A 26,267-nucleotide genomic window follows, 5' to 3' on the forward strand; every position below is an offset into this window, starting at 1 on the left:
CTGAATAAAGTGTTCTTCCTAGGTTGGTTGGTACTACGCTCGACTGAGGAGATGCTGCCCCCTCCTGCTGAGAAATCCTCTTTAATATAGGGGGTAGACCTTCTCCTTATCAAATATTTTGATGCCCTTTTGGAGGTTTGATATTTTCTCCTGCATCAAGATATTTTTATGTTCATGGATTTCCTTATTGATCTCTGTCGGATTGGATTTGTAGGCTGGATTCAACACTCCTATTTTTAGGGCATGTTCTGCAATATTGATCTTGATGATCACAGCCTCAGAGAGGTATTTGGTATTGATTATTAAGAACAACCAGTCCCTGGTACACTTCCAGGTGATCTGGTACCACTCGTTTCCAAAGATGGCATCTTCTAAGATACATGGTGCATTTGTCACTAACAGGCCATTTGGAGAAATATTCCCTCTGAGGTATTCGGTCATGATTACTCCATGAAGAGCTATTTTCACATGTTGTTTCTTGAGAGCAGTAATAGAGCTCTAGTTCTCATTGTGGCTGGCTGATGGGGTAGCCCCATCAGCTCCCAATAGGGATGGGGTTCTAAGACTTTCAGCTGCGATGTCATTGCTGTAACTGAGGCCCTGATTATCGTCCACACTCAGGGTAATGTGTGTGGAGGGAGTTAGACATGCCTGTCGGATTGGAAGTGATCCGTAGGGAGAGAGAGGAAGTATGCAGATATCTGTGTAAGAAAGAAGTCTCGACACAGGATATAATACTATTCTGTAGCTTCTATAAGTAGATAAACAATGTCAGACTCCTGGGTCGCCATACAGAAGTCAGAACACAAAAATGGGGGGACTGGGAGCTTGCCTAGGTCCAGCATACAAGCTCCCTGAATGTCTATCAATACCAATAGAGTATGCAGTTCCTACAAGTTAACAAGAAAAGAAGCAGGTAAAGCAGTAAGTCTAAAAAGACCAGAACAAGCAGATTCATGGGGGAGGGATGGTTGGATTTCTCAGAAGAGCCCTCACACATACAAATGGGTGTCATGCTTCATCATTAGGCAGCTCCTCATTAGGCTGTCACTGTGATGCCCAACGGGCCCCTTGAACGGCCTCTTTGCTGGAGGTCTTTTAAAAAAGGGCACCGTAAGTATGTGTGAGTGGAGGTGCAGTGTGTGTGGATTGGTGCGAGTGTGATATAAATATAAGTAAGAGAGATCCTAAGGAAACTTTATACGTGGGGCCTCTGGTTGTAAGGAAAAGCAAAGGGTGACTGTGTTGGAGACAATGATCCGGTAAAGCTCACTGAGAAGTAAAAACGTCAGTCAGCATGTTCTCCAGTATTGGATCTTTCATAGATTCACATGCTTGAACTATTTCACGTGGAAGTGGGAGTCCCACAGTACTATAGAAAGCAATAGTCAATGACATTCGTAGCAGTTAGTGCTGAAAAACATTCACTTTAATAGGTTATCCTCATCATTTAAGAAGAAACAATGTTCAGCCAATAGCACCCTCTAGAACACTCACCACTGAGGCTTTAGTCCCTTGGATTTTCTACAGCTGTCATGTGATGGGATTCTCCCTGAGCTCCGCTCAATTTACTACAGTTTTTCTCTATTTGGAGGAAGATTTCACTCCAAGAAAACAATCAGACCTACATATACAGATTCTGACTTAACAACCATATCAGAACCAACAAGGAAAAGTAAAGGCAGCACTCAGAGGATTCACACAAGGAGTACAACTACTGTCCACATCTTCAACATAAGGTAAAGGGCTGTAAGATACGCCATATATTTTCTCAAAAGACATTAAAATACAGCGAGGGAAGACTAATAATTTGAATGCAAAAACTAAAATCTATGGACAACCCTCTCTCCGAGGAGGATACTGATGATTCCTCAAAGACTGAAAAACCCAGTAAAAGGGCTAGGTCGAGTGAGAGAGTGCCTCCTAGGTCACAAAAAAATGCAATGAAAAAGAGCCATCATGGGTCATCAGGACAGACAAAAACGTCAGAGAAATACTCATAAATCCAAAAAAAGAAAAAATGTTGTCCGAACAGTTTCAGTCTAAACCTACTACTCCTTTATTAAAGGAAATGCACTTAAAAAGGGGAGATTACGGATTCCTAAGGAATGGGATGACTACCTTATTCCAACATCATTTCCACCAGTGCCACCACCAGTGAATTCTCCATCGGAACAACATCGGAGGCTTCTACAATTTAATAAAAAGTGCAGCTAAAAGGTTCCAACTTTCATGGATGACTAAGCAGTTGGATTGCTTCCTTTACGACGTTAAAGAGCCCATGAAGAAATCGGTTAGGGCCATTTCTATCATTGATTTGATTTGGAAGGAAGGCATTAAAACAATGAAAAATCCAGCTACAGTATTGGCAGTGCTGCCTAGACGAGACAAGAAATATAAGACACCTGATGATTTAACAGCAATTTTAATAAGCAATCCCAAGCCGGATTCAGCCCTAACGCAAACGGTCCAGTGTCGCTCAAAGAACCCTTCTGCTCCCATTTCCATGCCACCAGATAGAGACGGACGGTCGTAGATTCGATAACATTGGAAAACTCTTCTCCCCGTGGCAGTCACTACTGCCAGAGCAGCTGATTCTTTGGCTATACTAGGCTGCTACGACAGGCAGAAGTGGTCCGATACCGCCACATATATTGACCTCTTGCAAGAGGGTATAAAAGGAGAGGCAAACAACCTTCTACAGGAGGTGGAGAGAATCTCTCCAGAAATAATCGACTGTGTAATAGACATATCGACAACTAGCTTCAGACAACTTGCTGGTGCACCCGTCTTAGGAAGCAGGGATGGTTAAAGGCAACATCATTCAGGGCAGAAATACAAAGCAAAATTCTCAACATGCTGTATGATGGTAAAGCACTATTTGACATGCATGCAGACTATACTCTACAAGTCATCAAAACTGATACAGACACTGGCAGATCTTTAGGAACATTGCAAATAAACACCACTCTCAGGGAGCAAGAGGGGAGGGCTATACTACTACAGAGGAGGTTATCAACCATACAGGCAGCAATAACAGCCTTGTCAGAGCCAATATTGATCGATCAGTCTCCTCAGGGGGAGACACGACCAGAAAGCAGTGGCCATTCACCGGTGCTCGTTGCCCCCTGCAATTGACTGAAACAATTTAGGGGTCGAATCTCAATCTACTTGCCTCAATGGTCATAATTAATGAGCGACAAATAGGTGCTAAATTTAATCACTCATGGACACACATTAGGGTTCACCATAAAAACCCTAAATACTCCCCTAAAATGGACACCTCCTCCACATCTACATCTACTCCTGCGAGAAATATCAACCATGCTCCACAAAGGGGTAATGGAAGAGGTTTCTGTTACCCGGAGGGTAATCAGGTTCTATTTTCATTTCTTTCTGATAAAGAAAAAGTCAGGAGACTAGTGCCCCATCCTAGACCTTTGGAAACTCAACAAATATTTTAGAAAACAATCCTTCAGCACGGTTACCCTTCAAGCTATCCTGCATTCTCCTCAATCATGGAGATCACATGACAGCGCTAGATCTCCAAGATGCATACTTCCGTATCACAATTCACTCAAAGCATCACAAATTCTTAAGATTCAAGATAGCCGTCTGACACTGCCAATTCAAAGACTTCCCATTCAGATTCAACTCGGCACCCCGTATTTTACAAAAATGTCTGGTTCCACTGGCAGCTCACTTGGGGGTAAAAGGGGTACAGGTATTCCCATACCGAGACAATTGGTTGATAAAGGCAGCCACGTCTCTGCAGGCAAGAGATTCAACAACCAGTCTAATACTTTTCAATGACCTGGGTCTTATCATCAACACGCAAAAATCCTCTCTCAAACCTTTAACAAAGTTCACTTTATTGGGAGCAGTTCTGGATACGAATCAAGACAAGGCAATTACCTCACAAGAAAGGTAAATACGTATTCAGCAGTTAGCACAAAAGTTACTCTGAAAAAAGTCTGTTTTAGTTTTGCCGCCTTCACATGAGACCCTTGCAAGGAAAGTAAGAAAGGCAATTATTACAAATTCAAGGATCATTCAACTATGTCATTCAGATTACTCATGACATTCATGAGACATTCATTAGAACGTCCTTGCAATGGTGGATACAGAGAGCAAACTTATCCCAAAAAACATTCTTAACTTAGGTCCCCGAATTTGTAATCACCACAGAAGCGTCCCTGGAGAGATGTGGCACTAATCTCCGGATTTAACTATCAGCAGAAAGTGGAACCACTTCCAGAGGAAAATGCACATGCAATTGCAGGAACTCAGAGTCATAGCATTGGACCTACCCTCATTTGTCTACTACAGTTGCCTAATTCATTGCTATGTTACTTTGGGGTATGCCTAGCTAAATACCCATCATGGTTTTACCTCTCAATCTCTGTAGGTTTCTTTCTCCTTGCAGGTCTGATTTTAGGTATCTTATAGGTATACCCTACACTTTTAGGGTGACATTGTGATTGGGTATTGTTGTTAATTTCCACTACTATAACCCCCATCATCTGTTGATTAGGTTACATGGTCTTGATGAATTGCCCGGATCTTCAGGGACTCTCTATGGCAAGAAACATGTTGACCCACGTTTTTGCTTCTCTGTGAGCTGTACTGTCATATAGCTACTGTTAATCTGAATACTGTGTTAAGTTAGCATAGGCTCATTATAAGTTCAAACGCCATTTTTTCCTTTTGCTGCTTCTGCACACGATACATAATTGTTGATTTAGCTTTCAACCTAGTAGTTTACATGAGAATAATATGTTATTGCTCTCAAATCAGCTTTGCTTAATAAACTATGTCTGTACAGTGAGTGCTGAAGCTACAAGGATAACACGACACAGATTGTTGTGAGAACTGATCTCCGCACCTTCATAGACATAACATAAGTGCAGCTCCTGCCAAATTCTAGCTTTAGGCGCGTTTTATATTGCAATGCTTGGAGCGCACACACACACACTTGATGCAGTTCGCATGCAGAGAGCTGGTGGAAGCAGATGTGATCTCTTCATACTAGGATCTTGAGGTATGGGCCCGCCCTGCTAAAACCCAAAGAGACCTTCTTATATATTAATATAATATACTAGTTAGGGAGGGTGAGAATTAGGTGTGGTTAACGCTTATTCATTTCAGCATAATAGCATGCTGTCACCTTTTGCTTTCTATGGACTGGTAACTATGCTGAAAACTTTGCTTCTGATAATATGTTTCCTTGTATTATCTAAGATACTTCGTTTGAGAAAACGGCATTAGTAAATAAATATTTCAAATGTGCACGTGTCCTCATTTACTCCACGTTCTGGGTTGAAATGATTGAATAACGAAAGAGTGTTCATGTGTTCCACGTAACCCGAGGTATTGTAAGTTCATGTTCTGGTTTGTCTAAACATTGGGAGTGTTGTTATGACCAATGAGACACTGTAGCTAGCTCGGTAAGGGGATTTCGGGTACTGAGGTGAGTTTTGGGTCACCCTAATTCGCCAAGGTTCCAAATCTCTGTGCACAGTTCTGTGGGAGAACGGAAACCCTGCTACAGTACCGGATCATTGTCTCCAACACAGCTACCCTTTGTTTTTATTTAGAGATCTCACGTATTAAAACCCCCTAGGGTCTCTCTCAGTTATTTTTATATCGCACTCGCACACAGCACCTCCACTCACACTTCCTCACAGAGTCTTATTTAAGAGACTTTCCTGCTGCCCGGGCGTTGCAGCTTTGGCCCAACAAGGAGCTGCCCGATGAAGCAGGACTCCCATCTGGGTGTGTGATGGCTCTTGCTTCTGAGCAATCATATCCCCCTGATGTGCTTGCTCAGACCTCCCCCAACTTACTGCTTTACCCGCTTCTTTTCTTGATAACTTTAAGGAACTGCATACTTCATTTGTATAGATGTACATTCAGGGAGCTTGCATGCTGGACCTAGGCGTGCTGCCAGTCCACTCAGTTCAGTGTTCTAACAATTTAAAGGACCAGAAGAGAAGTACAAATGTTATGAAGAGATTTTGTTTTAAATAGTTCAAACTCACCAAAAACCTTCAAGCCATCTGAATTCCAGAAGAACTGTAAAACTCCAAATCTTAAGTAGGCCTTTAAATTCAGTGTTGCAGGGAACCATGCCCCCCAAAGTGAAAAAAAGGCAAAACAGTTTTGTAGCCAAACCTGGTGTCAAGATCTTACAAAATGTGATTGAACTACACAAGAAACAATTACACATCAACATTTTTAAACCAATAGTTAAATCAAAAACGTACCAGTCGCAGATTTTTCATAGACTTTTCCTAGAACAACTAAATTCCGCAATCCTGGATTAAACTGTTCCATGACATTCTGGTGGAAGACAAACATGATAATACATATTTTATTTTATACTTCTAATTGAAACATTATTTTTTCTGTTTTCCATGCCTCATAAAATGTTTAAAACTTGTGCATAACAAATATACTAAAAATGCATACTGGAATTGAGACAATACCACACAAAGCCAATAATTAGCTGTATCTAAATTTGTTCTCAACAACACACTCTTTTCAAGATTAATTTAGCTAAGGCACTTGAAATACCACTTGTATCTTGTATGGGAGATAAAAAAAAAAAAATGTTTGTTTACCAAGTTTTAGAGCGTCTAGCAAGTTGCAGCTCTTTTTGTCTATTCCTGAAAAACACTCAGCATTGCAAAATCTACTGTTGGTACCGTTTCAGTTCAGAATATAGTGCACAAAATTAATAACAATCACTGGCAAAATAAACATGACTGACTTTTCTATGGTAAAGCTGAGCTGAGATCTTAAGCCAGAAACAAAATAAAAATATGTGAGCAGGAGAAGAGAAACCTGTACACTCATACACTTTTAGTGCACCTGACACCACCCTCTAGGCTGGCTTATTCCCATTGCTTTGATGCTAGTGCGCTGGCGCCAAGGCTTTAGAGGAAGAGGCACAGTGTAGGGGAGGCCAGGGCATAGCAGGAGCTGGGATCTACCAAGAATGAGTAGCCATTTTGGGGACAGGTCACTCATGAGTAAACATGAAAAAATGAATTCAGCCCTGTTGTGGGAAATTGGGTTGTCGGTTGAGGGGGTTGTGAGCCCTTCTCAAGCAACAGCCACAGGGTGAACCACAAGTCACTAAATTAACCTGTGCTTAACCCTCTGGTAGCTTGGCACAAAACCAGTCAGGTTTGTCTTAGAAGGAATATGTAAAGTATTAATGCAGCACTAAACTCTAATAAAGTGGAAAAACAACACAAGAAAAATCCCACAACCAATTTAGAAAAATAGAGTAAAATTGAATAAACTATCTGACACCAAAACAAAAGAACTCCAATCAGCAGAACCGGAAATAATCAATTTCAAAGATTTAAGATAAGTATAGCACCTAAAAGCATCACTTGTAGGTATCTGGTCATGTGAGAACAGGTGTAAGGCACAATATCAGGCTGACCCTGATGGAGTGCAGGCCAAATACAGGGACAAAGTTAGTCCATCTGACAAAGTTACCATCTAAATTCCAGTGCAAAGAATTCCGTTTGCAGTGGAGGAGTCTGCAAGGACCAGGGAGAGCGTAATGGATAGTTATCGCTATAGCGCAAAGATCTCGTCAGACATCATGGATGGTCGTTGATTAAGATTTGCGCTGGCAGCCACCATGGGCTGCCAAGGATGTAGAGTAAAGTGCAGATCTCAAATTGTCCGGTGTCAAAGATGGTTGCTGTAGAAAGAAGAGCCGGGTTCACCAGAACTTCGCGCTGGCGGGCCGCAAGATCTTGGTGCAAATAAGCCTGTTCGCAAAGAGCCCAAAACTTCAGTATTTCTACTGTTTTTTGAGGAGGAGCTCAAGTGAAGCCACGCCAAGGGTCCAGGACCTGGGGGCACCTTTTGGGATAAGAAACTCAATCCAGCAGGGCATAGGCAGGGCCAGTTGCAGAAGTTCAGCTGGGTCATTGCAGAGAGGCCTCTAGAGCTGGTTATGTTCCTGTAGCTCAGAACACTGACCATTGGAGTCACGTCATCCTGGGATCAAGGGAGCAGGTAAAGTTTTCCTTCTCAGCAAGCAGGGCAGGCATCAAGCAGCAGGGCATCCTTCTGTAGTATCCTTAGGTCCAGGAGGGTACTGAAGAGTGTGTCTGAGGGTCCCCTTTTTATAACTGGTGCTCACTATGAAGTGGGAGAAGCTTCTTAGGTGGAAGGAGACAGCTCCGCCTCCCCACCCCTTAAGCTAGGATGGCCCCTCCTGCCAACGACCTCCATGGTGATGCTGTTTGAGGAAATACACAAAGGCCAACTGCCAACTACATCTAGTCATGTGACCCAAGAACTGGCTACAGGCATCAAATGTTTAAGACTAGAACGTACCAACTTTGTAAAAGTGGCAATTTCAGAATTGTGACTTAAAATGCAACTTTACAATTAAAGAGGGTTTTAAATGACTATTCCTCAGACACCAAACACGTAATTCCTACCTGCTTACCACACAAACCTTATCACTTATTAAATGCAATAAGGAAACCAATGTTATCCTATGAGAGGGGTAGGCCTTACAATAGTGAAAAACGAATTTGAGAGTTTTTCACTACCAGGACATGTAAAACTTTCACTATTAGTGCAACTTTTTTAATACAATGAACCCTGCACTACAGGCTGTTTTGGAACTTCGTAGGGTTGAATTATATGAAATAAAAAGGAAGGTTTAGGCTTGGCAAAAGGTTTATTTTGTCAAGATAAATGGAAGTTTAAAACTGCACACACAAGCTGCAAAGGCAGGCCTGGCACATGTTTTAAAAGGTTACTGAAGTGGGTGGTACAATGAGTGCTGCAGGCCTATGAATAGAATTCAATTTAGCAGCCCTGCTGTTATCTCCAGCTAGTTCCACACAGCACTTGCCCCCGCGTGGCCCACCTCCCCGAATAAAAATAAATATATATATTTTTTTAAAAGGCTGAGTCCCGGGAGATGGGGCCTCCAGGGCCGAAATCAGCCAAGGGACGGGAGCTGTGCGGGCCCCCTCCCCTTATAAAAATACATTGTATAAAAAATGCGGGGCCCTGGGGAATGGGGTTCCAAGTCCCATTATCGGGAGGGGTGCCGCACAGCCCCCCTCCCCCACTGCCAAAAGGCTGGGCCATGGGAGATGGGTCCCCCCGGGACAGAAATGGGCCGGGGTTGTTTCCCTGATATTTTTCTTTACATTTTTTTAAATAAATAATAGGCCAACCCTGGGGGAATGTCACTGGAGGGCCCTCCCCCTATTTAAAATTACACTGCAAAGGGGGCTCCTGGTGCACAACTTGTTAGGGGATGAAGTCCCCATGGCTGCTGATGGTACTTAGGGGCCAACAATCCCTCCTGTTACCTCCAGTAGGTCCCACAAAGCAAGATTGCTGAGAGGTCATCCAACGTTCCACCCACTTTGTCTACCACTCTGCTAACGCACCTCCTAGCGCACAGGTGGTTGGGGGATGAAGTCTCCTTAGATGCGGAGGGCCCTTGGGGGCCAACAACCCTTCCTGTTACCTCCAGTAAGTCTAACACTTCCGGATTGCTGAGAGCTTGTGGGAAGCCCCGCCCCCTTTCTCCACCACTCTGCAAACGCGCCTCCTGGCACACTACTGGTTGGGGGATGAAGCCCCCTTGGATGGTGAGGCTCCTTGGGGAGCCAAGAACCCCTCCTGTTACCACCATTAAGTCCCACACAGCAGAATTGCTGAGAGATCAGAGGCTTCATCTCCTTTCTCTACCACTCTGCAAGTGAGTGGGTGTGTGAGTACTTGTATGTGAGTGTAGGTGTGAGTGGGCGTACAAGAGGTTGTATGGGTGTGAGTGGTTCTGTGGATGATGTCATCAGTGATGTCATAAGAGATATTAATGACCATGTCATGAGTGATGTAATAGGTGAGGTCATAAGAAGTGCATTGCAAGGGCGTAAGTTATAGTAATCCCAGGTAACTATAACTGTCCCTGCAACTTTAGTTTTTTCAGTGAAATATATATATATTATATATATATATATAATATATATATATAATATATATATATATATATATATATATATATATATATATATATATACACACACACACACACACACACACACACACACACACACATAAGCATACACATATACTGAGGCACACAAAATTAGTCCATCTTGTATCATAGGCAGTAACCAAAGTAGTTATCAAAGGGAGTCTGTTTCAAGTAGTCATTTCTCTTTATTTTCTTGTTCTTTTCATCTCAAAACTCATATACAAAACACTGGCAGCCGACACGCGTTTCGTCCAACTGACTTTTTCATGGTCAAGAGGTATACGAAAAACGACTGGCACCTTGAAGCACAACGCACTGGTAAGTAATGCGTTAAGGAAGATTCTGTATATCTGTAAACGGACGTAGGTTTTTCAAACTAGTCATGCGTAACTTCGAAATCATGTACCGGATCACCATATGTTTTAGATGGTAATGAAACCCAAATGTTAAGAGCAGTCAGTAGCCTGCAGTTCCAACAATAACTAACTGTACCTGCATGTAATCAAATTGTATCGTAGGAATCCTTCCCGATGTCAATAATGGCGAGCACTGGGTCTTATTGCCACTTGGTAGAAATGTTTTGCACAGACCTGTTATATGTGGTATGGGAGTAATACCAACGAACCCCTTAATAAAAAAAAAATCAAGTAGTGTTGCTGTCAGCCGTGAAGTACCACGGTAACCGACCAATCCAAAGCCTTAGTAAGCCTGAAGCAAAAGTGGCCCTTCAATCGTTCAGTAGCCTGAATATATATATATATATATATATATATATATAACCACCAAAGTAGTCCAATGAAGTGGGCATGTTGCACAGCTGGTGCAGGTGTCAGGGGTGGACTAACCCCAAATATAAATATATATAACAATAACTCATCATACATGAAATTCAATCTCACTCAATGAAAAAGAGGACGTAGAACTGCCTGACGCAGTGCTGGGTCAGGTTTTGAAGTAGAGTCCAAACAGAAATGCTTGGTAAACATGTGCACATTAGACTAAGTGGCTGCTCTGCAAATCTCGGGTAAAATACTCCTGTGAACAATGCTGTAGAAGCAGCTACACTTTTTGTAGTGTGTGACTTGACACTGCCAGTCAATGGTCATCCCATTTTGCTGCAACAGTAGGAAACGGCAGCTGAAACCCATCGAGCTATACTTCCAATTCGAAATGGCATAACGCTTCCTAGGTTGAGAAAAGGCTATGATATGCTGGTGTTACTTTCTGCAAATCTTTGTTCTTCCTATATAAAATTTCAGAGATGTGACATCCAAAGTATGTAAAGGTTTCTCAGCCATGGTACATGGATCTTTGTAAGACTTCCACGAGTCTATCAGCTCAATTAAATTAAAAGGCATTGGTACCTTCGGAATAAGCGCGAGTCCACAATATTACTCTGTCATCTTTGAAAAGCAAGTAGGCATCACATCTAGTAAAGGCTTGAGTTTCACTAATTCTTCTGACTGAAGTAAGAGTTAGTAAAAGGGCCATTTTCAATGAAAGCTATTTCAACTCAGCTTTATGAATACGTTTGAATAGACTTCATTAGTTGAGATAAAACGGTCTACAACTGCAATGTGATCGCTGGTTACTTAGTCAGAGGAAGAATTCTAAAGAGGCCTCTCTTGAACTCTTTTATCAGTCTGTTAGACCAAAATGAATCCAAATTACTCCCTCTGAGGAACCTTGATATTGCTGTCAAATAGACTTTAATTGAAGTATGAGCCAAGCCTGATCCTACAGCAAATAAGTAAGAATTTCTTATGGGATAGACTGAAAAGAGTATAGGTTGTTAGATAAACACCAACGACAAAATCTAGTCCTTTTTTTGCTTTATAGCATTGGTCTGTAGAGATGGCCTAAGCATGTACCAGCATCTCTGCGCATTCTTTAGCAATATTCAGAGAGGCAAATTCATTGTCTTAAGGAGACATGCTGATAAGTTAAGTAACTTTATCATTGAATGAGCCACTTGTCCCTTGTCCATTGCTTAGAGATATGATGTTGGTCTGAACAGAATGTTTGCCCGTTTGAAGAGGAGAAGAAGCTCTATGAACCAATATTGTCTTGGCCACGCTGGAGCTATTAGAATAGAACAACATCATTCCTGTCTCATCTTTACAGGACCCTGGGAACCAGGGAGAAAGGAAGAAAAAATTCCTGTCCAGGCGATTTGGAATGCGTTCCCCCAAGAGTGTTTCTATGGGAACCTGCGTGCGAACAAACAACATTTCTTGTTCTGAGCTGTGGCAAACAGATCCAAATTCTGAGTACCCTATTTACAGAAGATTTCCAATAAGTGTGACTGGTTTAATTCCCATTCATGGCAATCTTTTGATGTTCTGCTTAAGGAATCTTCCCAAATATTATCCATCCCTAGAACATGTTCCACTATAAAGGAAATTTTGTGAAAAGCCCATTTCCAAATTAGTTGAGCTTGTGTTGATAGCATTTTTGACCTTGCTCCACCATGCCTGCTTTGGTAAAACATGTTGGTGATATTGTCTGTGCTAACTAGCACCTAAGAATTCTTTATATTCTTTATTCTGGGTAGAAAAGAATGAAGTCATAGCAACAACACCTTCATCTCCAAAAGGATGATGTGCATGCAGGCTTCCTGAGGAGACCATTTGACTTGAACTTGTAGATCCTGCAAATGTGCTCCCCACCCTTCTAATGAATTATCAGTCATCATTGTAAAACGAGGGTGAAAGCGAATATAAGACACGCCTGGGGAAATGTTGGCTTCTCTCTTCCGCCATGCCATTGCTATCTCATGGGTGATAAAATGTACACTATGTCCTCAAAAGACCCTTGCGAGTGAACCCACTGAGAATCCAGTTGTTGCTGTAGCAGCTTGATTTGTAGCAGGCAGTTTGGTAATAATTCCCAGCATGGACTTGAACTTTTTCTCTGAAAGGGATGCAACCAGATGTATTAAACATTCTATTCGTCCCTTCCTGGGGCATGCTTTGCATGTCTCCGTATTTAGATTCGCTCCCAGGAACTTAATTTATTGGGCTGGCATCAGAGAAAACTTTTCCTTGTTTAAACAGAGCCCTGGAAGAAGTTCCTACAAACCATCGTAGACCTTTTTGAAGATCTGAAAGAAGGGCCCTTGATGAGTAAGTAGTCTAAGTATGAGAATACCTCGTGACTAATTTCTCTTTAGAATGCTACTGCTGGTGCCATACATTTGGTGACATTTCTGCGAACAGATCGAAGTCTGAAAGGAAGAACTTTGAACTGATAATGGCATCCTGCCACCTCAAACCTCATTTATTTTCTGTTTTACCTGGCTGTTAAAATAAGCATCCAAAAGATCTATGGAAGTCATAAAATCTCCCAAGTTTGGAAGTTGTAAGATCCCATGAAGCGAAATCATCTTGAACGGTTGCTTCTTTATGAATTTATTCAAAGATCCATACCCTGTCTCATTTTCCCCCGACTTTTTCTTTATGAGGAAGAAATCTGAATAAAATCCTTTGTTTCAATAGACATAGCTCCTTTGGGAATAAGAAGAGCTATCTCTTGACATAGAAGAGCAAGATGTTGATGGGATCTCATTTGTAGGGGAGGCTTTTGAACAATGTCGGCATGTGACTATGACAGGTAATATTTAGAACCTCTTTTTCCGATGAGATATTCTTCTCTAGTCAGTCATAGTAAATGGTCAAGACCGTGAAAAAATGTGTTACTAGGTGAGAAGAGGTGACTGGTGCCTGAGAAATGTTACTGGCATCTAGATGCTTCATGACCCTTTCTTCCCGCTGAAGATCTCCGGAAAGATGTCCGTCTCATATATGATGCAGCTAGAGGTGCTCTATATTGCTGCTGCGGGGCATACTGCTGTCAAAATCCCTGTTGCAATGAAGGGTAAGGTTGATACCAGTATGACTAGAATGAGCCTTTACAGGAGAACTGACTTCTTACTCCATTGCCTCGAAAGCTCTAACAGTGTTGCTGTAGCAATCCCAAGGAATGTGCCATGCCTGTCTTAATGGATTGTAGGGAGTTTCAACATGCTTTTCAAAAGGATTTTCCCCATCAAAAGGCATGCCCTTATTTTTTGCCTGGACCTCCGGAAGGAACGAGGTAGCTTTCATCCAACCTTGGCAGCGTGACAACGCAGCACGGCCATTTGTCAAAAGCCTGAAGAGGCAACATCCATCGCAGTATCGATCTCCGAGGAGGCCCTTTCTCCTTCTTACAGAAGATCTATAGCCTCGTTCCATTTGTCCTCAGGTAAGAGCTCGAGGAAGGGAGCTATAGCCGACCACATTTGCCTGATATAGCTCCCCAATATGGCCAGTGCATTCAATGCCCTTATTTCTGTGGCTGCCATAGTCTCGAATCTCTTCCTCACATTGTCCACAAGTCTCCCTTCTTTATCTGGGTAAGCTGAACTGAAAGTCGAAGGGTTTCTGGCTCTCCTCTGGGCAGCCTGCATTACTAACAAGTAGACATGAAGGTGAATTCTCTGGAGCTTTGTACTTTTCAAGCCGCTACTGAAGCTGTAGTTCTCATCATCTTCAGACTTTCTTCCCAAATGTGATAGCTATGAAAATAGACTTTACTGATTTACTGGCCAAGTCCTTAAAGTCCTACAAAAACAACTTATTGGTAGGTCAAACCATTTCGAGGCTCTCTCGAATAGTTAATTAAGTCCTACAATAGCCTCAGGAGGAAAACTAGTAGGTGGTGGCTTGTGAAAGGCCGAAAGGGGGCTATATAATGATCCCATTCATGCCTCGAGACTGAATAAGCCTGAATGAGCCGGAGGAGCTCATCCTCTTTGGGTGGTTCTTCACCATTACTTTCTCTATATAATCATCATGAATTGTGATCGGTGGCAAGACTCGAGTAACTTTGCGAGGCTGATCCCTTTTTGTCCTTTGGAGTCTCCACCTTCTGCTCATTGATTATGACCTATTGCCTGTATTTATAAGTATTGGAAGGCATGTGCACTTTGGGCAGCATCTCCATTTCACAAGAGACACTACGGAAACGGCTGCACCTCAATACTATTTGGGGCAATCCCTTCGCCAGGCCTACTCTGGCCAACCCTGGGGTCTGCTCTCTAATGTTTGGGTGGTGTCCTCCTCCTTACTTGTAGAATTCTAGGCACTTGGGGATGAACTTACCTGTCTTATCAAAGAAGCCATTTTTCGTGTGGTCAGACCACCATTTTAGGAGTGCCCAAACCTAGAGGGCTTGAGACGGCAAGCGAGACACAGGCGGCTGGTGACACCTTGGAAGATCACCTGATTTATTAGGAAAATTAACTACTATATAGTGTACCATACCTCTGAGATCCGTGACTGCACCTGCATTGACTAGGGCCCTGGTAGGGATTTTTGCCCAAGTGGGGTTCCCCAAGAAAGTGGTCTCTGACAAGGAGCACCAACTTCATGTCTGCGTGCATGAAGTCAATGTGGGATGAGTGTGGGAGTAAGCTACTGGTTCTCCAAACCCTATTACCCCCAGGTAAATGCGCTTGTTGAGAGATTCAATGAGACCCGCAAAGGCATGATTACGGGCCTCCCTGAGCCAATGAGGCGGAAGTGAGATGTCCTCTTACCATGCCTGCTGTTTGCCTATAGGGAGGTGCCACAGAAGGTAGTTGAGTTTTGCCCATTTGAGCTCCTCTATGCCCACCCTGTTAGCAGACCTCTCAGTCTGGTGAAGGAGGGATGGAAGCAAGCTCCCCAAAAGCCCACACTATCAAGATGTAGTTAGCTACATGCTAGCTCTCAGAAACCAGATGTAAACATTTTGGAAGAAGACTTCTGAGAACCACAAAGGGCAGTCAGAAAGTAAAGAAACTCTGGTGTGACCAGAAGGCCACTGTGGTAGTGATTGAGCCTAGACGGAAAGTGTGAGTAATTAAGCCAGTAGAGCTCAGGGACCTCCAAAACCGTTGGGAAGGGCATAATGAGGTGAAATGGGGAGGTCAAGATCCACAGGAATACCTTAAGGGAACTCCATGTGAATCACCTCAAGCCACACTATGAGAGGTCTGAAGTCACTATGCTCCTGGTGATGGATGATGGGTCTAGTGGAGGGTGTCAACCTCTTCCCTACCCTAACCCCAGAGCAGCAGAGAGATTGTCGCTAGTCGTTGGGGGTGTTTGGCTCCCTGTTCTCCCTCACTCCTAGACTTACACACTTGCGTACCATTGACACTGCTACTGGAGACTGTATGCTTGTGAAAAATAAAATGCACAGGTGAGAGCTATCATTAAGTAGGAACTCTCTAAAATGCTTGACTTTGGGTTGATTGAGCACTCATGTAGTCCTTTGGATTAAAGAATGCCCTTGCCACCTTCCAGAGGTTGGTAAACGGAGTCCTCGTCCAGATGGAGTCCTTCAGAGCTGCCCACTTGGATGACATAGCTGTCTACAGCAGCAGCTGGGAGGACCATCTGTTTCACCACCAGAGAGTACTTCAGGCCCTGCAACAGGCACGCCGGACTATCAGGCCAGCAAGTGCAACATGCAGCAGGGTACTGTGGTGTATCTGGCACATTTCCTGGGTGGAAGCAAGATGCAAACCACCAAGCCAAGATAGAGACAGAAGTGAGGGCCTTCCTGGGCCTCACTGGTTGTTATAGGAGATTTGTTAAGGGCTATGGCACCAGTGTTGTCCCCTTAAATAAGCTAACTTCTAAGAAGCTGCTCAAGACATTTATATGGACAGAAGCCTGCCATAAAACCTTTTCTACCCTCAAGGATGCCAGGTGCATGGCACCTGCGCTTCAGGCCCTGGACTTCTCCCAGAAATTCAGTGAGACGGGTGCTTCAGAGCATGGCATCAGGCTGTACCATCACGGTTAAATGAGGAGGCCTAGACCAACCTGTAGCCTTCATTAGCAGAAGGTTACTCCACAGGGAACAGAGGTGCAGTGCTATTAAGTGTGAAGTTTTTGCTGTGGTCTGGGCACTGGAGAAGCTGAGACCATACTTGTTTGAGGCTCACTTCTGGTTTCAGAGAGACCACAGGCCACTCACTGGCTCATACAGAAGAAGGGTGGAAATCTGAATACAAAATTGTTGAGGTGGGCCATCTCCCAACAGGGAATGGACTTCACAGTGGAAAAGATCTTGGAACCAACCACGCCAATGCTGATGTTTATTCCAGATTCTCCCACCGTAGTGATGAGAACTCCCATGATGTTGAGTAGTTCTCCCCACTTTCAGCTGGAGTGGAGACACACGTGTTTGACCTGACTTCCTAGGCGCAGTTTTCCCCCAAACGATTTGGCTTTGCTACTCCTGTTTTGTGGAATTCATTTTTGTTGGCCTTGCACTTTACCTAAGCTAACCAGTGCTAAAGTGCTCCCTCCTTTAAACATGGCAAAACTGGCTTACAGCAAATTGGCACATTTAATGTACTTATAAGTCCCTAGTAAAGTGCTGCTACGTGTAACCAGTTCAGAAAAGGGGGTGGTGATGAACAGAGTGTCTGAATTAAGCAGACCACTCTTACCCAGTCCAAAGATCAGGGCTTGATCCATCACCGTTATTTAGCTCGCTGCCCCATCCCAGCTCAGAACCTGGCTATATGCAAATTAGTCTGTCCCTGGCCCAGTGCATCATGGGAACAGGGCAGACCAAACTACCAAGCCAATTCTTCACCAGAAAGGATACAAGCTACCGGGGACCGGTTTCTGGCATTTCAGCCTCTTCGGCCCGGCTTGCTTGAATCCTGATGGAGCAGTGAGCAAGGGACTCATGTCTGAGTATACCCTGCCACACCTATAGTGGCCAAAAACGATTCAGAAAAGGGGGTGGTGATGAACAGAGTGTCTGAATTAAGCAGACCACTCTTACCCAGTCCAAAGATCAGGGCTTGATCCATCACCGTTATTTAGTTACCAGTGCTAAAGTGCTCCCTCCTTTAAACATGGCAAAACTGGCTTACAGCAAATTGGCACATTTAATGTACTTATAAGTCCCTAGTAAAGTGCTGCTACGTGTAACCAGGGCCTGTAAATTAAATGCTACTGGTGTGCCTACATCACCTACCCTGACACCCACTTAAGTAGGCTTTCTTCAGTCCTGCCACTGAGGCCTGTGTGTTGTTTTAACCTGCCATTTTGACCTGTGAAAATAAACCTTTGCTAGGCCTAAACCTTCCATTTTAATACATATGAGTCACCCCCAGGGTAGGCCCTACACAGCCCACAGTGCAGCGTGTAGTGTATTTGAAAAGTGAGACATGCGTTTTTAAGTTTTATGTGTTCTAGAAGTAAAAGAAAACTTCTACATTTGTTTATAACTACTGCAGGGCTTACCTTTGTGTTACCTTATTACATTTATTAAGTGATAACCATTTTAGGGGAATCTGTAGAAATCTCATGATAACACTCAAATGAACTAAATGTAAAACCTTCTTTAGTGATAAAGTCGAATTTTCAGTCATAAATCTGAAAATGCCACTTTTAGAAAGGTTTCATTTTCTTGTCCTTACCATTTGGTGCCTTTCAGCCTGTATCTTGGGTCACATGACTAAATGTAGTTTGCCTTTGTGTATTCTCCCAGACAGTGTCACAAAGGGCCACCCCAGCACACACAAAGAACTTCACACAAGCCTTTTGTGACTCCAGACATCCAGGTTCGAGAGCAGGGAGGAAGGAATTACAGAAGCATCTGTCAGCTGTGTATTGGGGTGGAGAAAGGGGGAGATATAAAAATAGGATCCTCATACCCACTCTTCAGTACACACCTGGACCTGTGAATGCTGCAGAGGAAGGACTGCCCTGCTGTTGGAGGCCTGCATTGCTGTCTGAGAAGGAAGACTTGACCTCCCCCTTCATCCCAGGCTATATGAGTGACTCCAAATGTCAGCTGACTGACTTCCTTTCATAGATACAGGCACATAAGCTCCAGAGGCCACCTTGCAACTGCCCAGTCGCACTGGACCTGCAACTGGACCTGCCCGAGCCCTGCTGGTCTCTGCAAAAGTGAGTCCGATTGCTAAGAGGCACACCTCCCCTGGTCCTGAGCCCTTGGTTGGCATCAGAGTGCATTCCTCTAAAAAATAGGAGAAATTCCTAAAGTTCTGGGCTATTGGCAATCAGAAACTGGGCTGTTCATGCCAAGATCTTGCCACCCGCTAACGCAAAGTTCAGGTGAACAAGACTCATCACGCTACAGTGACAACCAGCGACATGACATGCACCTCGTGCTACAGCATCAACAGCCCGCAGTCGCTGCCAGTGGGAAGCTCCAGCAACAACTGTCTGCGAGGCCCAACAGGATCTTTGTGCTAAAGCGACGAGCATCCGCTAAGCCCAGCCTGCTCTTAGTGCTACAGTGAGGACCATCAGCTCTCTCTCTCTCTCCCAGCTCTTCGCGGCCTCCTCCAACGCGAACTGGGCTCTTCGCGCCTTACTTTGAGAAGGTAACTTTTTCATTGGGATTTATCTGGTCCCCGTATCCGGCCCACGTGGAACCGCAGTTGACCTGAACTTCGGTATAGCATGACCAGATGACAGCAAGTGGCGCTCTGTGCTTTTAGGCACTTTACTTACCTAAATCTTTGAAACAGCACATCTCCGGTTCTACTGATTAGATTTTTGTCATTTTGGTGGTAAATAATGCATTACATTTTATTCTATTCTTCTACATGGTTTGGGATTTTTCTAGTGCTGTGTTGTCACTTTATTACTGTTTGAGTGCTGCATAAATACTTTACACAATGCCTCTAAGTTGAGCCCAACTGCTACTGTGCCATTCTACTAGAGGGTTAAGCACAAGTTAATTTAGTGACCTTCTTGTGTTTCACCCTGCAAGTATAGTGGTTGTTATTTGAGCTAGGGTTTCACCTCCTCAACCAATTACCCAATTTTAAAACAAGCCTAGACATAGAGGGACAGTTGGATTCTGCATGCCCGTACATCAAAATGGGGGGGGGGGGGGGGTTAATCAGAGCAGCCTCAGTGATCTATAAAGCAAATTGTGCCAGGCAGAGATGCTTTCAAATTAGCAAAAACCTTTTATTTATTTTACGCTGTCGACTGATGAATAAAGGCATTCTATGAAGGAAGAGCGATATGGAAGACCAATCAAGGCTGGCAACCTGAGCATATATCACACAAACTTTAAAAGTGACTTGATTCTATCTACTCCTGCTAGGCCAAAGGAAGCCCAGATTAGAACAGGGGTTCATGCTCCAAGCCTCTCTTAGGCTCTTAAAAGCAGACAAGCACCAGTCGATGGGCCCTAGTCAGGTCGTATTTGGGATCCCAGAAAAAGGGGAACCTTATTATTCGAGTGTGAGAGATGAAGTGCTTGGTAGATTGCAATGCTTGCATTGTTTTGGCCTGGGGCCAGGCTCCAGGCTCCTTGGTCACCAGGAGGTGGGGGGAACTGGTTGCCATGCCATCCGGGCACATATACAGGACGCCATGGGACCCACTGTCTGCATTGTTTTTGCCTGGGACTGGACCCCAAGTCTCAGGCTGCTTGACCGCCAGGAAGCGGGGGCGACGGTTATTAACACTAGTCAGGCGCATATAGGATGATGTGGGAACCTTCTGTGCGAGACGTGCTTGGACAAAGACCAGGCCACGAGGAGGCCCATCTGCACCCGTACATAACTGATCGAGACTGGACCGGGCCCACCTCCAACACTGGTTATACAATTACGCGAACAATGGGGAAATGAAAGCTAACTGTTCCTACTTGGCCTCTGTTAATTAACTTTATTGACACGGCTGAGCCCAATCACGGTAAGTCCAGCCATCTATTTTGCTTGTCATCAACGGTTGGGGCTATTAACGAAGAGATCACCAACGTCAAGGAGGAGTTGGCTCCTCAGGCCTCCGCTGGTCATAACAATCCTAAGCCTGGTACCCATAGCCCTGGTGTGGTCTCCAAGTATGGTCTTGCTTCAGCAAATGGGCCTCAGTGATCCAGAGAGGGGGGTCCATTTTGTGGAGGAAACCATGCGTGTGTGGAAGTCCACCAGGCCAGTTTAGAGGTAGACCCTCCCTCTGAGGAGACACTTTCGAACTCTCAGCCTGGAAGAGGAAAAAAAGGGAGTAGGCAGCTTCTAAGGTTACACTATCAAAAAACATACCAAACAGTGATAATGTATTAATTATATGAACTGGACAACAATATGGTCCACAATCTATTGGAAAAGTTGCATTCTAAGTTTGAGCTGCTTACCAATGTTTTATTAGAGTCTTATGGCAACCTTCTTGTCAACATCAAGCAATCTCTCTCAGAACTAAGGCAGAGGTAAAATTGCTCACCCAAACCCAGACTGTCAATGAAGGTCGAGGAGCTACTGGCACCATCAAGGAGGTTAAAAAAGTTGAGCTGACCACCAGGGAAAGTATTCAGGTGCCTGTGCGGGGTGATGGTGACAAATGCTGCCATAGAGAGGTGACCCTGACAAAATCAGCAACTGAACAAGGTAGCAGGTTGAATCAGGTCCTATCTGAGGCCATTTTCGAAAACCAAACTAACTGAGAATCTCCCCCTGCTGTATCAACCGATGCCTTTGAGGGAGCAGACCACTTCTAGACCCAACAACCCCTAAACCATAAGGCAGGGAGTCACCATCAATCTAACTTGAGGCCACTTCTTATGTGGTAGTATTAGGAAAGATTCCACAACTGAATACCAATGCAAGTGAAAGTTATCTGCATTTAAAAATAAGGTTACCCATTACATAGGAAAGCCCTCCGCTTGAAGGTCTAATATATATGATCAAAATGATATGGTCTGATGGGTAGGTTGGATTGGGAAAGATAGCAAAAATATGTGTTGGCAATTGTTTTGTGGTCAATTTTAACTTTAACCGGCCTGGAGTAGAGGTTCATGTGCTGGCTTCCGCAGACTGTCTAAAGCCAGCAAATATACATCTATACTGGCTAATCCTCTGGGTATTTGTTCCCAGCCTGATGTGGTGTATTCTGAAAATGTGCAATTAACAAGTCACTTTGAAAATCATGCTAGGGTAGCTCCTCTCCTCTCAATCTTTTTTTATTATAGCATCTGAGAACACTGGATCTTTGCGATTTGCTTAAAATACAGAAACCAACATTTCGAATCAAACGGACTCCTGCCACACATAGTTACGGTATAGCTTTCAGAACTAGCTCAAACGGACTGGAACTTACAAGGAAGCGAACTAGCTTAATTTTATCATGAGCTTTACTGTGATCAGCTTACAGGAGACATGGGTCACAAACAGTTTTTTCCTGAACAGGCATAAGCCCTTTTCTTGTCCCTGCAACCAAGTATAGCTAGGGTAGGGCCAGAGGAGGCGTGGCTACATTTGTTTCCAGGGCCCTGAAAGGAAAATTTAAGGAGATAGTCACTGGTGTTCACACCCTTCCGGCCCCAAGAATGTCCTTCTCTGGTGCTCCTAAATTAATACTGATAAACTTTTATAATGCTAACCCATCCTCATATAACTAAGAGAGCTAGAGGAGGGGAACGCAACCGTTGCTAATTTAATTTGAGCAGCGGATTTTAATATTCATTTGGGTGGGAGCCAGGAGACGTTGTTGAGCGCGGTATTAAGTTGCATGGCTGTGTGGGTCTACAAATGGAACATACCAGGCAAGGAGACTGGCTAAACTCTCTCATAAGGGAGTTTAATTTAGCTTATTCTCTTGATTAATTGGTTTCTTCTTGGTCACCTTCGGTACCATGAACTTTTACTGATCGGAGTTGTGCCTCTGTAATTGAATTTGCATTGGTTTCTGTACCTCTATTCATTAATATTAATGATATTAAAATCCTGCTGAGCCAATTTAGTGACCACAACCTGGTTTCTCTATCTTAGAAGTGGACGCATTCTGTTAAGATGGAAACACAAGGGGGCAACAGCGAGTGGGCAGCAACCAATCAGGGCAGAAGACTAAAATGGACACCGGTGGCCCCCAAGGTCTTTAAGAGGAAGTTGTTCTGTAGATGTGCATTAGAGTTTACCGTTTGTTTAAATTAGGAGTCCTCCCATAGTGAGGTTTTAGAGGCTTTTTCTAGAATGTCCTTGGATGCGTTCGAACTTCTTACCATCCCATCCCTCCCATCCAAGATGAAGTCTGCTTTTAAATGTTTTTATAGAGTGTTCTCAAACACTAAGAAGATTTCAGAGAGCTCTAAAGTCTAAGCCTTGAGACACTGCATTAGCAGTGGCATGCCGAACTAACTAAGATAGAACGTAGAAGGCAAAAGAATTCTATTGAAAACGATGCATCAGAAAACTTTTTTCAAGCTAGTTGCCAGAGGAATAGCTCCCTGTTCTGGAGTATCATTAACCACCCTTGTTTTGCTTCAGTTGATAACAGGTCTCTATGTCATCATGTTACCCCGGACAAATGGGTCTCACATTTTGTAGGGATTTAGAATTATGTGGCTTCTGAAACTGAACCAAACCTAAATCAAATGTGAAGGTGATTTTACATTTAGTATTTACTCTAGAGAAAGTTAAAAGAAGTGGGTTAAAAATAGGGTCTCTAGTTGGTAGTAGTTTACACCCTGTCCAAGTAGGGACCACAATCATAGTTAGGGTAAGCTAGAAAGATAACCTGTGCTCACCCTCTGGTAGTTTGGCACAAAGCAGTCAGGCTCATCTAAAGAGGCAACGTGCAAAGTATTTGTGCAACACATGAATCCAGTAACACAATGAAAACACCACAAAAAGACTCCACACAGGTTTAGAAAAATAGAGAATATTTATCTGAGTAAAACAAGACCAAAACGACAAAAATCCAAATGAGTAGAAACTGCGTTAAAGAATAAACTAAAAATCCTGCTTCGAAGTCAATAGCATTAAAAGGTTACTTGAGGTCACACTAGACTGGGAAAATCCAAAGTTCAGGCTGACCGCAATGGAGGGCAGGCTGGCTACAGGAATCAAACAGGTCTTGCTGACAAAATACCTTTGATGGAGCAAAGCATCCTCGTCAAGAGTACGATGCATTGATTCTGATTCACGCAGACGGGTCGCTGCGCTGATGTCCAGCATCGCAGATGGTACCTCCGCGTTGTCGTCGAGCCACGCAGGGATGTGTTCAGAACAGCACTTCGGCAGTTTCAATCGGCGTGGTGGTGACGATGCATCAATTTTCTAGAACAACATCTACAGAACCAATGTCTGAGTCCCAGGACTGGAGGGGGCACCTCAGACAAGGGTAGGACTCACAGATGGCAAAGTCCAGCAGCACCAGCAGAATTGCATGAAGTCTTTTATGACCCTGAGACTTCAGAAAACAGGGGCAAGCCAGCAAGCCCTTGGAGTCACTCTGGGTTCAACGGAGATGGATCAAGCCTTTATCCTCAGAAGGGCAGAGATCAGCAGGCAGCAGGGCAGCTCGGCACAGCAGTGAAGCAGTTCCTTAGAGCCGTCAGTCAAGCAGACTGGCAATCTTTGTTCCACAGCAGTCCTTACTCCTGGAACAGTTTTTCATAGGTCCAGTAGTGTACTGCCTTGGTAGTGTCAGAGCACCAATACTTATACTCAAAACTGCTTCATTATTCTCTTTAGAAGGTGAGCTCGTATTTATGCCTTCACCTTCTTCTTATCATTCTACAAACACTGATCTCTAAAACATACCCATTTTTCTTCTTGAACAGAAAATACAGAACTGTTCCTTTGTCCTGATGAATACCCCACTGTGATGTCATTCATACACACACGTCTTATGGGGTAGAAACGTCGACGTTCACAATTAAGCGTCGTTGCCCAACTAAACCCATACAACTAAGGAGATGAATTATAGGTCTTGCTAGGGCTTCTGTCACAGATTATACAACGCTATGAAATGAGAAAATTGATGTTCCATGTACTATATTTGTTATGTAAAGTTTGTATTGTTGAAACGTGTACAAAAACCACTTCAGTCAATTTCTTCCCTTTTTTTTCACCATTGTAGATTATCACTTATGTTTGTTGTGTATACTGGATATGTGTCCCGTTATGTCATTTTAGAAAAATACATTATTTTTTCAATATACAAACATTTTTCAAGTCAATTGTCTTTTTGTTTGCAATATCAGTGTTGTGTTCTACTGAATCAGTAATTGCAGTCCCACCCGTGGGAGGACTAGGAATAAAATGTATTGATGTGGCAGAACCATTGTCCACATAACTTACCTATCCCCAGGTTCTGCACGTTACTGGGTTACCCCATTGAGATTATCAATGGTTCTATACCTATGGCCTTTATAGACCTTACCTTGGCCTTCAATAGAGTTAATCAATCAAAGAGTCCAATTATGAATCATTCATTTGATTATGTGGGTTGATCCTGATATGATATATTTCTTGAGGGGTCTCCCTGCTAACACATCAGTGGTAGTCCGATACATAGAGGATTTCTTTGGTACTCGATCGTTTAATACTGGAAGAGGGGTTCGGCAAGGGTGCATTCTTGCTTCTTTCTTATTAAACACTGTATGTCATTAGATTACAACCGGTATTAGTGGCAACAAAAGTGGATTGCCCCTTAATAGAGACATGCCCTTTGCTTTATGCAGACGTTACCATTCTGATATCCAGAACCGCGAGTGGTTTGCAAATCTTTTTGGAAGCATTAGTGACTTTCATGGATGAGTGAGATCTAGCAACTCTTTTAAATAAATCCTTCATAATGTTGGCGCGACCATGACTAACCAAACCGAAAATGTTACTGGTGAGAGGTCAAACCTTATCAAAGGCTCCAGCATTTTCCTATTTAGTAATTTTGTTTGACTCCGAAGTGAGCTGGAGACCCCTGACACTAGTTAATAACATTGAGTTTACAATGGCCAATGCTGCAGCCTCTAATTTTACCATCCCCACTCGGCAGGAAACCACTGAAGGCAATACTGAAGGTTTATCAGGCAAAATGTCTTCCTAAAGTTGTCTGTGGTAGAGACATATGGAGGTATACTAACATTATTCAACTACAGATTATGGAAAATAAATTCTTTAGGTGCCTGCTAAGTGTTCCTCAAAACATTCCATTGTATATGGGTCACGAGGAACTGGGGTTGAGTAATTTTACCAACATAGTGGCCCTTTGTCCCCATCTATACTGGGGTAAATGGGAAACATCCATTACAACGCAGTCATTACAACGCACTACCTGTCAAACGCAGCTGTTACAACACAGCAGCTTTTACATTGAATGCCATTACAACACATCCATTACAACCCATGTCTCTACAACGCATGTCACTACAATGCAATCCATTACAGCACATTAGAAGGTAAGTAGTG

At 43.4% G+C, this 26,267-nt stretch overlaps 1 protein-coding gene across 1 annotated transcript in view; it reads right to left on the bottom strand.

Moving 5' to 3' along the window:
• BAIAP2L1 (BAR/IMD domain containing adaptor protein 2 like 1) overlaps window positions 1-26,267 on the bottom strand; it is a 558,841-nt gene that overhangs the window by 442,785 nt on the left and 89,789 nt on the right. The window contains exon 2 of the mRNA XM_078665168.1: window positions 6,267-6,342. Within this exon, the coding sequence (XP_078521294.1) occupies window positions 6,267-6,342 (76 nt within the window). The remainder of the gene's footprint in view (window positions 1-6,266; window positions 6,343-26,267) is intronic.

This window comes from Lissotriton helveticus, chromosome 10 (assembly GCF_964261635.1).
Source record: "Lissotriton helveticus chromosome 10, aLisHel1.1, whole genome shotgun sequence".
Lineage (NCBI taxonomy): Eukaryota > Metazoa > Chordata > Amphibia > Caudata > Salamandridae > Lissotriton > Lissotriton helveticus.